At 42.4% G+C, this 13,118-nt stretch overlaps 1 protein-coding gene across 1 annotated transcript in view; it reads left to right on the top strand.

Annotated features, from left to right (window-relative positions):
- Positions 1-13,118, top strand: part of LARS2 (leucyl-tRNA synthetase 2, mitochondrial) — a 60,227-nt gene that overhangs the window by 33,152 nt on the left and 13,957 nt on the right. The window contains exons 15-18 of the mRNA XM_083404739.1: positions 2,840-2,943; positions 4,034-4,216; positions 6,557-6,726; positions 10,969-11,046. Coding sequence (XP_083260865.1) covers positions 2,840-2,943; positions 4,034-4,216; positions 6,557-6,726; positions 10,969-11,046 — 535 coding nt within the window. The remainder of the gene's footprint in view (positions 1-2,839; positions 2,944-4,033; positions 4,217-6,556; positions 6,727-10,968; positions 11,047-13,118) is intronic.

A 13,118-nucleotide genomic window follows, 5' to 3' on the forward strand; every position in this document is an offset into this window, starting at 1 on the left:
TACTTTTTTGGTCCATCCTTTCCCCCTCCGCAGAGTATTTTTCAATTCAAGTCCCACAGGATGGGGCGGACTATGCCTGAGCCCCAGTCATTGTTGCAGCGAGGCTATTTTAATTGAGGTGATTTTGGCAATAGAAGAAGCTGAGGCCAGGAGAGTGTGGAGTAGCCGAGCACTATGAACTGGGGAATAAATAGATAGATAGATAGATAGATAGATAGAGGTCCAAGAATGACTGCTTGAAGAAATAACGGAATCATGCATTGCACTACAGTATGGATAATATCTCAGAATAAAACTGGAAGCAAGCTCTTCCCAGTATGTGATCTACAAAAGCAGCTAGTTTGTGCTTCTACATGTGGCCGTGAGAGGGTGCTGTTACTGTTGGTGAATAACTGAGCAATAAATTTAGGAAAGATGTTGTAGAAGGTAGAGTTCATTGTGACTAAGCACTGCTTGCTTTCCAGACTTTTGCAGGCTCTTCTTAAGCACATTTTCCCTTCTGTTTCTCCCCACTCCCTCCCAAATCTCCCATACTTACAAAGATCTGCCTTTTTTTGTTTTGTTACTCCCATACATGGTAAAATATTTTGTGCTTCTAACCAGCATCTGCCCCTGCAAACAAACATGAGCCGAAATCTCATCTTATATCAACAAGGGAACTTTTGTGAATTAACACCATGTCATCAAACATAAACGTTCCCTGAAAAATTACCTCTGACCAGGAGACTTGCCCATTCCCCCCCCCCAAATGCTTTTCTTAAGTTGCCTTTCCCATGTATGGTAAAGTGTGGCCGTTTCAGATAAATGTATTTTTAGTGGAGAGGAACCTTTGCAATGGGTGAGCTCCTGTCCTTAAGCAGACCACATCTGGAATGCTGTGTCCAGTTCTGGGCACAAGTCAAGAAGGATATTGACAAGCTGGAACATGTGCAGAGGAGGGTAACCAAGATGATCAAGAGTCTGGAAACCAAGCCTTATGAGGAATGCTTGAGGGAGTTGGGCATGTATAGCCTGGAAAAGAGAAGACTGAAAAGGAGATATGATTGTTGTTGTTGTTTAGTCGTTTAGTTGTGTCTGACTCTTCATGACCCCATGGACCAGAGCACGCCAGGCACTTCTGTCTTCCACTGCCTCCCGCAGTTTGGTCAAACTCATGCTGGTAGCTTTGAGAACACTGTCCAACCATCTCTTCCTCTGTCGTCCCCTTCTCCTTGTGCCCGCCATCTTTCCCAACATCGGGGTCTTTTCCAGGGAGTCTTCTCTTCTCACGAGGTGGCCAAAGTCTTGGAGCCTCAGCTTCAGGATCTGTCCTTCCAGATATGATAGCCATCTTTAAATATCTAAAGTGCTGTCACGTGGGAGATAAAGCAAGCTTGTTTTCTCCTGCTCTGGAGGATAGGACCCAAACCAATGGATTCAAGTTACAAGAAAGGAGATTTCGACTAAACATCAGGAAGATCTTTATGACAGAGGTGTTCAAAAGTGGAATGAACTCCCTCGGGAAGTGGTGGCCTCTTCCTTCCTTGGAGGTTTTTAAGCAGAGGTTGAATGTCCATCTGTCCTGGAAGGGGGTTCCAACTCTGCATTTCTGTGATTCTATGAGTCCCCTGGTAGAAACCAGACTGATTCTTTGGGGAATCTGGCTCTTGGATTGCTGTCCCTAGGCCCTTGCTAGAGCTCCTACCTTTTTTCATCTAGACAGCTATGTGTTCTGTCATTTGTTTAGAACATGAATTTACAGTGGTGCCCCGGAAGACGAATGCCTCGCAAGACGGAAAACCCGCTAGATGAAAGGGTTTTCCGTTTTGGAGGTGCTTCGCAAAACGAATTTGCTATGGGCTTGCTTTGCAAGACGAAAATGTCTTGCGAGTTCCTGCAATTTTTTTCCGCTCCCCACCCCCTTTTTCTAAGGCACTAAGCTGCTAATAGCCTTTTAGCAGCTAATCCGCTAATCCCTTAAGCCTTTAATAGCCGCTAAACTGCTAATAGCGCTAATCCGCTAATGGGGTTGCTTCGCAAGACGAAAAAACCGCTAGATGAAGAGACTTGCGGAATGGATTCTTTTCGTCTTGCGAGGCACCACTGTATATGTATTTACAAACAGGTTGTGAGTTGCTTGGGGAGGCTCTTGGAGCAGGTCACAAAAGTTTTCTAAATAGGCTGAAACATATTAAAGCAACAGCAATACAAAATCAAATTTATAACAGAGCCAGTATTACAGTGGTTAAAACACAGTACTAAAACATAAGAATAGCCTTGGTGGATCAGACCAAAGACCTGCCTCTAGCTGAGCATTCTCCTCCCACAGTAGACAACCAAATGCCTATGGGAAGGCCGCAAGCATGGCAAGAGCTCTCTCCTATTCATAATCTTCAGCAGTTGATATTCAGAGTCAGACAGAAGATGGGAAAGGCTGGGCAAATTAAGAGGGCTTCTCCTTGCCCCCAAAGTCATTGTGCTTGGTACCAGGCAGTTTTCCATAGGGAGGCTATTCCAAATTTGGGGAGCGACCACCAAGAAAGCTTGATCTTCAGTCACTAACTGCCTCTCCTCCAGAGGCAGGGGACCCAAAGGAGGGTCCATGCAGGTTTCCTTTGGGGGGGGGGAGGTGGTCCCAAGCCATTTGACTGCCATGCTCCCTTTGGTTGACACACAGAGAACAAAAGTAGAGTGAGGCCAGCTTTTTGAAGGAGATGGGTGCAAATTTCAGGGGGGCTCAAGATCTCTGCTCCTGGAGTATTCAGCCTGATGTTCCATCACCAAAACTTACATGTATACAGTATGTTGAAAGTATGTTCTGAATGTTATTTTCAGCAGAATTATTTTTATTTGTCCTCAGAGAGCCTTTTCATAAACTCTTAGTTCAAGGTATTGTCAAGAATCGGACTTTCAGGCTAGCAACAACTGGGCAGTATTTGAAGAGAGAAGAAATTGATCTTACCGGTAAGTGAGGCTGTTATGGGCATTGCATTCCTTTAGCTATATCCTAAAAAATCAAATGACCAGTTTTGGGAAAGATCATTTTGCAGGGTACATAGAACTTGGCAACAATAGGTAGCTGGTTCTATCAATTATAGCGGTGGTACCATGGCTCAAAAGCCAATATTTGATCTTATTATGCTGGGTTTCCCTCAGTGAGATCACAGACCCACTCCAAGCTAGTCCATTAAACCTCTGAACAATTTCCACAATATTTCTGTGGACAAGGCTTTCTAGCTTTCCAAATCTTGCTGTAATCATATTAAGGGAAGAAATAGACTGCACACACTGATGCTAGAACTGAGTTGACTATAACAATATATGATGCTGTTTTGGTCAGTGGAATAGGCAAGGCTTTCATATATCTAGCAAGGTATTCCCGGTAGATGATTGTGGATAGCTGAATAGCATTTTATATGTTTATCTGGAAAAGAGTACTACAGATTTTGGTCTGATGTCTGTTCCTATATTTTACGTATGGATGAAGCAGATGTGAATTATTTGGAGTGTTCATGCATTGAACCGGAAGCGTGATAAGCAGAATTGAAACTCATTTGCTCTTCCGCTCCCTGCTACTTCCTTCCAACATCCAAAGCACTGACTTACATAAAAGCGTTGTTTTGTGAAGGCCATTCACCAGGATGTTTGAAAGATGTTCCTCTTCTCAGTCCCTAGAAGACAGTTGCTTTGGATCAAGGAGAGCTAACCCTGGGGAGACCATTCAACAAACAGGGAGCCCTGGTGCCTTTAAGAATTGATAGGTCAAAGACAGCATTTTGAATTGAACCTGGAAACTAATTGGCAGCCAGTGCGTCCAGTGCAGTCGGGCCAGGACTATATCCTCAAATTGTCCTGCCGCCGAGAGCAACCTGGCTGCCAAATTCTGTACCACCTGAAGTTTCCAAACTGTTTTCAGAGGCAGCCCCACATACAACATGTTGCAGCAATCCAATTGTGTATTATAGTTGTGTGAGAAGGGATTGGAAGCAACCAGTTCTTCTTTAAACATGTAGAGCAAAAGCAGTTGTTTTTTTATGTGTTGTTCTGTGTTTAGGTCCTGAACCTGTTCTCATAAAAACCAAAGAGAAGCTACAAGTGATGTGGGAGAAAATGAGTAAATCCAAGCACAATGGTATTGAGCCTGAAGAAATGGTCCAGAAGTATGGAATTGATACAGTCAGGCTCTACATCCTGTTTGCTTCCCCTCCAGAGCAGGACATCTTGTGGGATGCAAAGAGTAAGGCACCCTCCCAGCACCCAAATTCTTCTTTTTCCTTGATTTGTGTTTGTACAAAATGCCTTTGAGGTCATAGATCAGGGGTCGACAAGGCTTACCGGCCATGGGCTGGATCACTCCCGCGGAGATCATCCGTGGGCCGGACTGGCGCAGTGCGACGCCGGAAATCACGTCTGCGCATGTCTGCGGTGCCAGAAATCGCGCCTGCACAGGAGCGATTGCCAGTATCCGTACGTGTGCAGACGCGATTTCTGTCACTGCTTGGTGAGTCCCCGCATCACGCTGCGCTGGTTTAGCGCAATGCATGGGGGACTCGACCAGCTGGCGGCTTGGTTCAGGGGCAGCTCGTGGGCCGGATCTGGCCCACGGGCCGCACGTTGCCGACCCCTGACTTAGATGTTGACAAAACCCGCAGATTGATCTAGACAGTGCTTTTCACTTTGGCAAAAATATCTCTTTTAGGGGTTTTTTTATAGTTACAGTAGTACCTTGGTCTCAAACTTAATCCATTCTGGAAGTCTGTTTCAAAACCAAAGTGTTCCAAAACCAAGGCGTGCTTTCCCATAGAAAGTAATGCAAAAAGGATTAATCCATTCCAGATTTTTAAAAACAACCCCTAAAACAGCAATTTAACATGAACTTTACTATCTAACAAGACCATGGATCCATAAAATGAAAGCCATAGACAATGTACTGCAGTCACACAATCAATCAGTCAGTAGCTGAACTGGGTCTACACAGTCACAAAAACAAAGCAAAAAAGCTGCAAAAACAAAAATGCAGAATAAATAGTAAAAACAGACAGACCTCAGCGTAACACTCAAATTGGAAGCGTAACACTCAAATCGGAAGCGTGGCGCTCCAAACGGAAGTGTGGCACTCGAAACTGAGCACGTTCAGCTTCCAAATAAAGTTCGCAAACCAGAACCCTTACTTCCAGGTTTGCAGTGTTTGGGTTCCAAGTTGTTTGAGAACCAAGGTACCACTGTACTGCTTTTGCAGTTTTACTACAATACATGCTATCTGTGAATTGTCATAGGAACAAGCATAATCTACGTCCAGTTGTTTCTAAATTGTGATGAGTTCAGGGGTGACATAGGACATCTGTGATCAGACTGTCCCTGCGGGTTATCCCAATCTAAATTTCCCTCTGAAGCTTCTGTTAGCACCGGTGTGGAAAAAATGTGAACAGAAAAGATACCTGTAATTTCGCCCCTGCTGCTAGTTTAATGACAGCTTGGCGGGGGGGGGTGTTGTTTAGACCAAGAAAACTACATGAAGGGAAGGGCTAACTTGCCCACCCTGTCCCCAGCTCCACTTCTGTGATCAAAACCAAAGCTTCCTGCATCTGCTTTAACATTCATTTTTAATAAGTTGGGAGATCGGATTCCAGATCTCCTATGTTATAACCTGTTTCAGCCTTTTATTTTTGAAGACATTTTGGATACTGTATGAAGGATAAGCGTTAAGGATACTTTCAAAGAGGGTTTTTACAATGTCAGATGTGATGACTCAGTGACCCTAGTCCACAGTCTGTGCTGATCCTTATTCATTCCAATGGCAGACAGGGTCAGGCTATATCATCGCAAGTGGGAGACGGTTTTATTCTATTTTTATTTGAAAAATGGCTGAATTCAAAATGAGCACATGTTGTGCAAACTGTTGTACTATCTCCATTTTTCCTTCCAGTTTAGCACTCCAGAGATACCATCTGGACAATAACACCTGCCTATTGGATTGTCTCTTTCTAATCTAGTCTTTAGATTTCTTCTTTCATTTTGGGCTTTAAATTGAACGCCTGAGTCGTTGAAATTGCTGAAGTCAAATTCATATAGCCTTGTGGGGATGGGGGGAACACAAGGCTTCCAGAAGCACAGAGCCCACACATGGGAGAGGAGCAGGATTGCACCCATGCTCTGGTGAGCAACCTGGCTGCTGAATTCTGCACCGGCAGCCTTTATCTTTGCTCTTCAAGTTGCACCACTTGAAGCTTCATCTTCTTTGACTTCTCTGGTGAGAGAGTACTTGTATTTGTCATCACTTTACATCAATGGTGGAAGGTACCTTCTCTGTTAAGGCATTTCTGTCACTAGGCGTTCAGCCTAAAAACAAAAAGGAAAGTACTTCTGAATATTTCAAATATAAAGTGTAGCTGCCATAGCAGTAAGGTAGTGAATTTATTTTACTCCGGTTGCAAGTTGTATGTTAAAGTATTGCTAGCTTCAAAACTGTTAAATGCTGAGGGGCAGAACTCTTTGTCTCACTTCTTTTTCTCCCTCTGAAAGTGTTATCTTAACTCGTGCTAATGAAAACCTCTCTCTCCTGTCATTTTTCATTCAGCTGATGCAATCCCTGGGGTGGAAAGATGGCAATCTCGCCTCTGGAACTTAGCAACCAAATTTATTGAAGCTAGGAATTCTGGAACTCTGCCAAGTCCACAGCTACTGAATCAGAAAGAGAAAGCTGAAGCCAAGCGTATCTGGGAGCAGAAGAACAGCACTGTCTCTGAGGTTAGAAAGAATTCTGGCTATTCTAAGAATGATGGAGTCATTTTTGTTGTTGGTGATGTTTTGTCCGTTGTCACACTAAGCTTTAACAATATAATGTTCTTTTTAATTTAATAGAATATAGTGGGGAGTGTTATAACCCCCCAACCCACTCACCCTCGTTACTGTTAAATGGATAGTGGTAATATGTAAGTTTGGACCCGTCACACCAAGAAGTAGGGGAAGTCACGCAAAGTCACAGTTTGGTTTGCCATCTTGATTCAAAATGGCGACTTTCATGCCAGGTTTGGTGACAGTATCTCAAGAGGCAACCAAACCTATACCCCCAAATGGGTAAAGTCACACCAAAGTGATGTGTCAGTCTACCATCTTGAGTCAAAATGGCGGGCGGCATCCAAACATCAACAAAAAATGCTGTCCCCACCTCAGAAACCTTTGTGCCGAGTTTGGCGACAATCTCTTTAAGAGGCAGCTGAACCCATAGAGAACAAACAAATGGACAGACAGACAATTCACTTTCCAAGATATATAGTAGATTAGCCTTCTGATTATTTTTCTCTACTGCTTTTAAAACTCCCTCCTTTTTCAGCCAGGGAAAGTAAATGTGACTCCATAATGGCATTTGATAATGATCCCCGCTCCCCAGATGTGATAAAGCTAGAAGTGTTATAAAGCAACATAGAGGAATTGTCTCTCTGCGTTTATAAAGACTAAGTTGTTGCTCTGCAGGTAATATACCAATGTTACGCTCTATAAATTCCATAAGTGCTTCCATTTCTTCTGTTTTGTGTGGCACAGCTTGAGGCACCGATAAAGAAAGCAAGAACAGTTTCTAAAATGCTGGTGGATGGTGATAATCCTTATCCCGCTGCACAGCCAGGCAAACTTAGATCTACCATACATCATCTTTATTTTAAAAGCGGAAGATAAACATCTAGCAGTAACTTCCTTGGAAGCCTACTCAGTGTTAATTATTTGAGACAGTTTCCAGAGGGGTTAGTTTTCTTCACCAGAAACAGATTCTTGTGGCACCTTAAAGACCAACAAATTTATTGTGGCATAAATTTTTACAAACTAATGTTGACATAGGCTTTCATAAACTACGGTCCACTTAGATTATGTCATAATGAATTTGTTAGGCCCTAAGGTGCCACAAGAGACTGTTTGAGAAAAGACACAGCCATTCTGCCTCTTCCAGCACCTACTGGAGAACAAATGATTTAATAAGGCACAGTGTTTTCAAATTTATCACATTCAGGTTTCACTTCCACATCTTCCTCTGGCCTGCGCACGTTATGCCAGACCCCACTCAAAAGGAAATCATTTGGTCTAGATACCTGTGGCTGTGGCATGGTCTCCTACCAGTGTGTGAAGAATTAAACGGTGCCATACAATATAGGTTTTGATAGCATAACGTTGGATCTTGGCTGTATGGTCAGGACGAAACCATCAAGTAGAGATCTGATTCTGGAGGATGACAACAGTTCTGAACTACACTAGAGAGAATTACACTAGAGAGAATTAGAGAGAATTACTGGTTTGATAAATGAGTAAGGATTTTTCAGTGGTGAATCTTGAGGAGATGAATGAACATAATAATCATCAATAACAACAACAACAACAACAGGAAGATTAAGGGATCAAGACGAATAGAAATTTCATGACAATTGGAATAAATATTTGACTTATCTTGGAACTAATTTTCAGACGACACTGGCGGGGCTGAATTAACTCTAACAGTAAACGATACAGGATTAAAACTATAAAATACGTGAATACAAATTTATCTGATACTTACCAAAAGTGTGGAAGGAAGTCTACGGCTTGGCGGAGCCTAAAAGAATTTTGTGTTGTATTTTTGATTTGTTGATTTGATGTGATACGCGCAAATTATGGTATAAATTTTGTATTTGTTTTTATGTATAAATGAGCAATATTAATAAAAATTTACTTGCAAATATAACAATAATAATAATAATATTTATACCCCGTCCATCTGGCTGGGTTTACCCAGCCACTCTGGGCGGCTCCCAACAGAATATTAAAAACACGATAAAACATCAAACATTAAAAACTTCCCTAAACAGGGCTGCCTTCAGGTGTCTCCTAAAAGTCAGGTGGTAGTTTATTTCCTTCACATCTGATGGAAGGGCATTCCACAGGGAGGGTACCACTACCGAGAAGGCCCTCTGCCTGGTTCCATGTAACCTCACCTCTCGCAGTGAGGGAACCGCCAGAAGGCCCTTGGCACTGGACCTCAGTGTCCAGGCTGAACGATGAGGGTGGAGACGCTCCTTCAGGTATACTGGGGCGAGGCTGTTTAGGGCTTGAACTGTGAGCACCAACACTTTGAATTGTGCTTGGAAATGTACTGGGAGCCGGTGTAGGTCTTTCAGGACCAGTGTTATATGGTCCCAGTGGCCTCTCCCAGTCAGCAGTCTAGCTGCCGCATTCTGGATTAGTTGCAGTTTCGGGTAACCTTCAAACATAGCCCCACGTAGAGCACATTGCAATAGTCCAAGCGGGAGATAACCAGAGCATGCACCACTCTGGCGAGACAGTCTGCGGGCAGGTAGGGTCTCAGCCTGCGTACCAGATGGAGCAGGTAAACAGCTGCCCTGGACACAGAATTGACTTGCGCCTCCATGGACAGCTGTGAGTCCAAAATGACTCCCAGGCTGCGCAACTGGTCCTTCAGGGGCACAATTACACCATTCAGGACCAGGGAGTCCTCCAAACCAGCCCGCCCCCTGTCCCCCCAAAACAGTACCTCTGTCTTGTCAGGATTCCACCTATGAAGCCTATAAAAGATGTGTTTTCAGTCAGTTTGTGGTTGAAGCCTCCTGATCGTTTATGCCTATGTGCATAAAGTATTGTACCTATACTTTGTACCTATAATAATATATAATTTATCTACAATAATATATATAATATATACAAAATTGTACTTGAGGCCAGTATGTAATCTGGAATCTTCTTATGAAGCAAGTCTTTCCAGGGAGGCACAAGTAGTTGTTTTTGACTGTCCAAATCCATGTTTGTGAATGTTTTGCCAGGATTCAAAGAACTAATTCAGGTTTGCCCAGATTTCTTTAGAGAAATTTTCTATAGAAATTTGTCTTGAGAAATATTCAAGCTAAATTAAAATAAAAATGGTATAGCTCAAGCTGCTTTTGAAACCTTCCTCCACTTTAGAATTATTTTGCACATTTGCTAGTATGGGACTAATCCTAGTCATACACTATAGGTATTTTCATAATACAGTGGTACCTCAGGTTAAGTACTTAATTCGTTCCGGAGGTCTGTTCTTAACCTGAAGCACCACTTTTGCTAATGGGGCCTCCTACTGCTGCCGTGCCGCTGGAGCACGATTTCTGTTCTCATCCTGAAGCAAAGTTCTTAACCTGAGGTACTGTTTCTGGGTTAGCGGAGTCTGTAACCTGAAGCGTATGTAACCTGAAGCGTATGTAACCCGAGGTACCACTGTAGTCGTTCATCTATAGAGATCTTAGGATGAAGGACTGTTTATGAATACTTTTAATAAATAAGTACGAATATAATAATGTCTATAACAATACTATTATAACTTTCATACAGATTGTCTGTTAAGATAGTTTTATACAATTCATGCAGGTCCCACTATCAGATTGCTTGTTATCTGAACACAAAGGATTATCCCCAAACCTTGCTCCGCAAAGGGTTGACTCAGATACCCGAACAGCTGGGGTTTGCACATTTCATTACTTGTTTCTGTTGTGCTGGTCGACAGCAGCTATTTTTCAGGCAGAAACCATTGGTAGAAGAGAGATTGGACATAACAATTTTTCTTGTAGGGCTCTTGCGGATTGGCTGCAGCAGTTTCAAGCAGAAAGCATGGAGAGAGGAAGCATGGATAAAAAATGTTCCCATGGGAAATAATAGAAATCATCAGCTCATTATGTGAATGTTTGCCTAATGACCCATTTCATGAGAACTCATTGTGTTCTGATAGTGGTACCTGTGTGTATATAGAACCAGTTCTGTAATTAAAAATGGACAGAAGGACTAGTCGGGATTAAAAATGTGTTGGATCAATAAATTTCTGTTTTGACTACCCCATTGCATTTCTACTTCCAGCGTTTATGCAGCAGCACCCTGTTCGTTTCAATAAAGGGATGCCTAGACATTGTTTAAATAAGCAAGAATTGCAGAGCTGTAGTAAATTGAATTAACCAAAGAGAGAACATTTTTCTTTTGTGCAATTAGGTAACCGAATTCTTCCAGGATGATTTCTCATTTCATACCGCAATTGCTCGACTGATGGGCCTCAGTAACACTTTGTCAGTGAGTATACCATGTAAATTATCATATTTTAATAACTTCTTTTACGGTACTGATGTGCACTACAGATCCATGATTAGCAGCAAGGGTGCAGCTGGTCATTTAAATGTTCTAAAAGCTTTTAGTTTTTGCATTTCCCTAAGATCATTTTTATCCATAGTGCATTTTTCCCTGTTAATTTGGAATGTTTGAAATCCTCCTTTTTAGAATTGTTTAAATATGGCATTCCCAGTATCACAAAGACCAGCAATAATTAATCTAATATCTAACAAATCTTCACCCTTGTTAATATTGTAAATTAGAACATATATTACGGTCTGTTTTGTTTCCCCTACCTTGGAAAACAATTGTTTTGTTTTACCTTTTGAAGAAAATTGAAATTTAACTGAGCTAAGACAGCTGTTGACTATATCACCTGCCAAAGATTGTGCATGTTGAAACTGAAACTACAGTTTCCTTGGGTCTAATTTAATAACAAGGCCTTTCTCTATAGGCCATGTGTTCACACTCTTAACAGATTGGTGGGTAGAGTATAAAACCTAAGAGCATTTAAGTAGTGTGATAGCACAGTTTTTAATCTGCATTTGAGAATATCGACTATCACACCCACCTGAAACCAGGAAGTAGGAAAGCTAAGATTAGAACAAGCCCAAGAAGGTTTACTTCATCAGAAAGCAGTGAAATCTGCTCTTATTTCACTTTTGAAATGATCTTTAGTAGTAACTGTAGTAGACACACACAGTGTTACTTAAAGGAGTCTGATGATGAATGCTTCTGATAGATTTGTAGGCAGCTGTCAAACAAGTTGTTGGTGTGATAGGATTCCTAGAAGGAATGTCAACCTGCCAACGAGGCTTTTCACAGGATGAAGGCTTGCTGTGCAGTTAGGTGGGAGATTATGTGCATTTAATAAATGGATTTTATTTCTTAATTGTTGCACACAACCTGCATACCTCCTCTGAAGCTAACAAATTGAGAACCTTACACTTTCCATGCACTTGGTCATGGCACCGTATTATGCACCTGGGGAAAACGTGCGTCTTCAGCCAATCAGAACCTCTTTTGCTATTCTGATTACAGAGTAGAATACAGTTGCAGAGTATCAGAGGCACCTCTTGTTTTCATGTTAATTACAAGCAAGACAACTCTAGTCACTCTTTGAACTTTTTAATTGTATTTATTTAGAACTGGAGAGCACAGCAGGATACATCTAACCACAAACATCTGATTGGTTGATTGATTAGTTTATATACCGCCCTTCATCCAAAGATCTCAAGATGGTTTACAGCATAAGATGTAAAATAAAACCACAAAGTACAAAATAAAATGAGAACAAAAATAAAACAAACCCATAATCGCACCCACAGGTAGCAAGCAAGGCTATTGCCCTGCAGCGATGCCTTTTTCCCCTTTCTGTGCATTGTGTATCTTCAAATCCCCACTTGGCCATGAAGCTCACTGGCTGACCTGGGGCTGCTCAGTGTCTCTTAAGCTATCCTATCTTACAGAATTATTGTAATGACGCGGGTGGCGCTGTGGGTTAAACCACAGAGCCTAGGACTTGCCGATCAGAAGGTTGGCTGTTCGAATCCCTGTGACGGGGTGAGCTCCCGTTGCTCGGTCCCTGCTCCTGCCAACCTAGCAGTTTGAAAGCATGTCAAAGTGCAAGTAGATAAATATGTACCACTCCGGCGGGAAGGTAAACGGCATTTCCGTGTGCTGCTCTGGTTCGCCAGGAGCGGCTTAGTCATGCTGGCCACATGACCCTGAAGCTGTACACCGGCTCCCTTGGCCAATAAAGTGAGATGAGCGCTGCAACCCCAGAGTCGGCCACAACTGGACCTAATGGTCAGGGGTCCCTTTACCTTTAAAAGGGGGGGAACCTCAAGCTTCTTTGAGCAAAGGCGAGATATAAATGCAATAAAGAAATAATGCCCAACAACTAACATTTGTTTTCCATTGCCAAAAGAAATGGTGACCCTTGGAAAACTCCCTCTCCTACAGCTCTGCATCTGGGTTTTTTAAAGGCTAACCCTGTAGCTTTATCTAGGGGGGAACGAGCTGGAATACTGACA

The sequence above is a fragment of the Podarcis tiliguerta genome (genome assembly GCF_965153285.1).
Source record: "Podarcis tiliguerta genome assembly, chromosome: 12".
In the NCBI taxonomy this organism is placed as follows: Eukaryota; Metazoa; Chordata; class Lepidosauria; order Squamata; family Lacertidae; genus Podarcis; species Podarcis tiliguerta.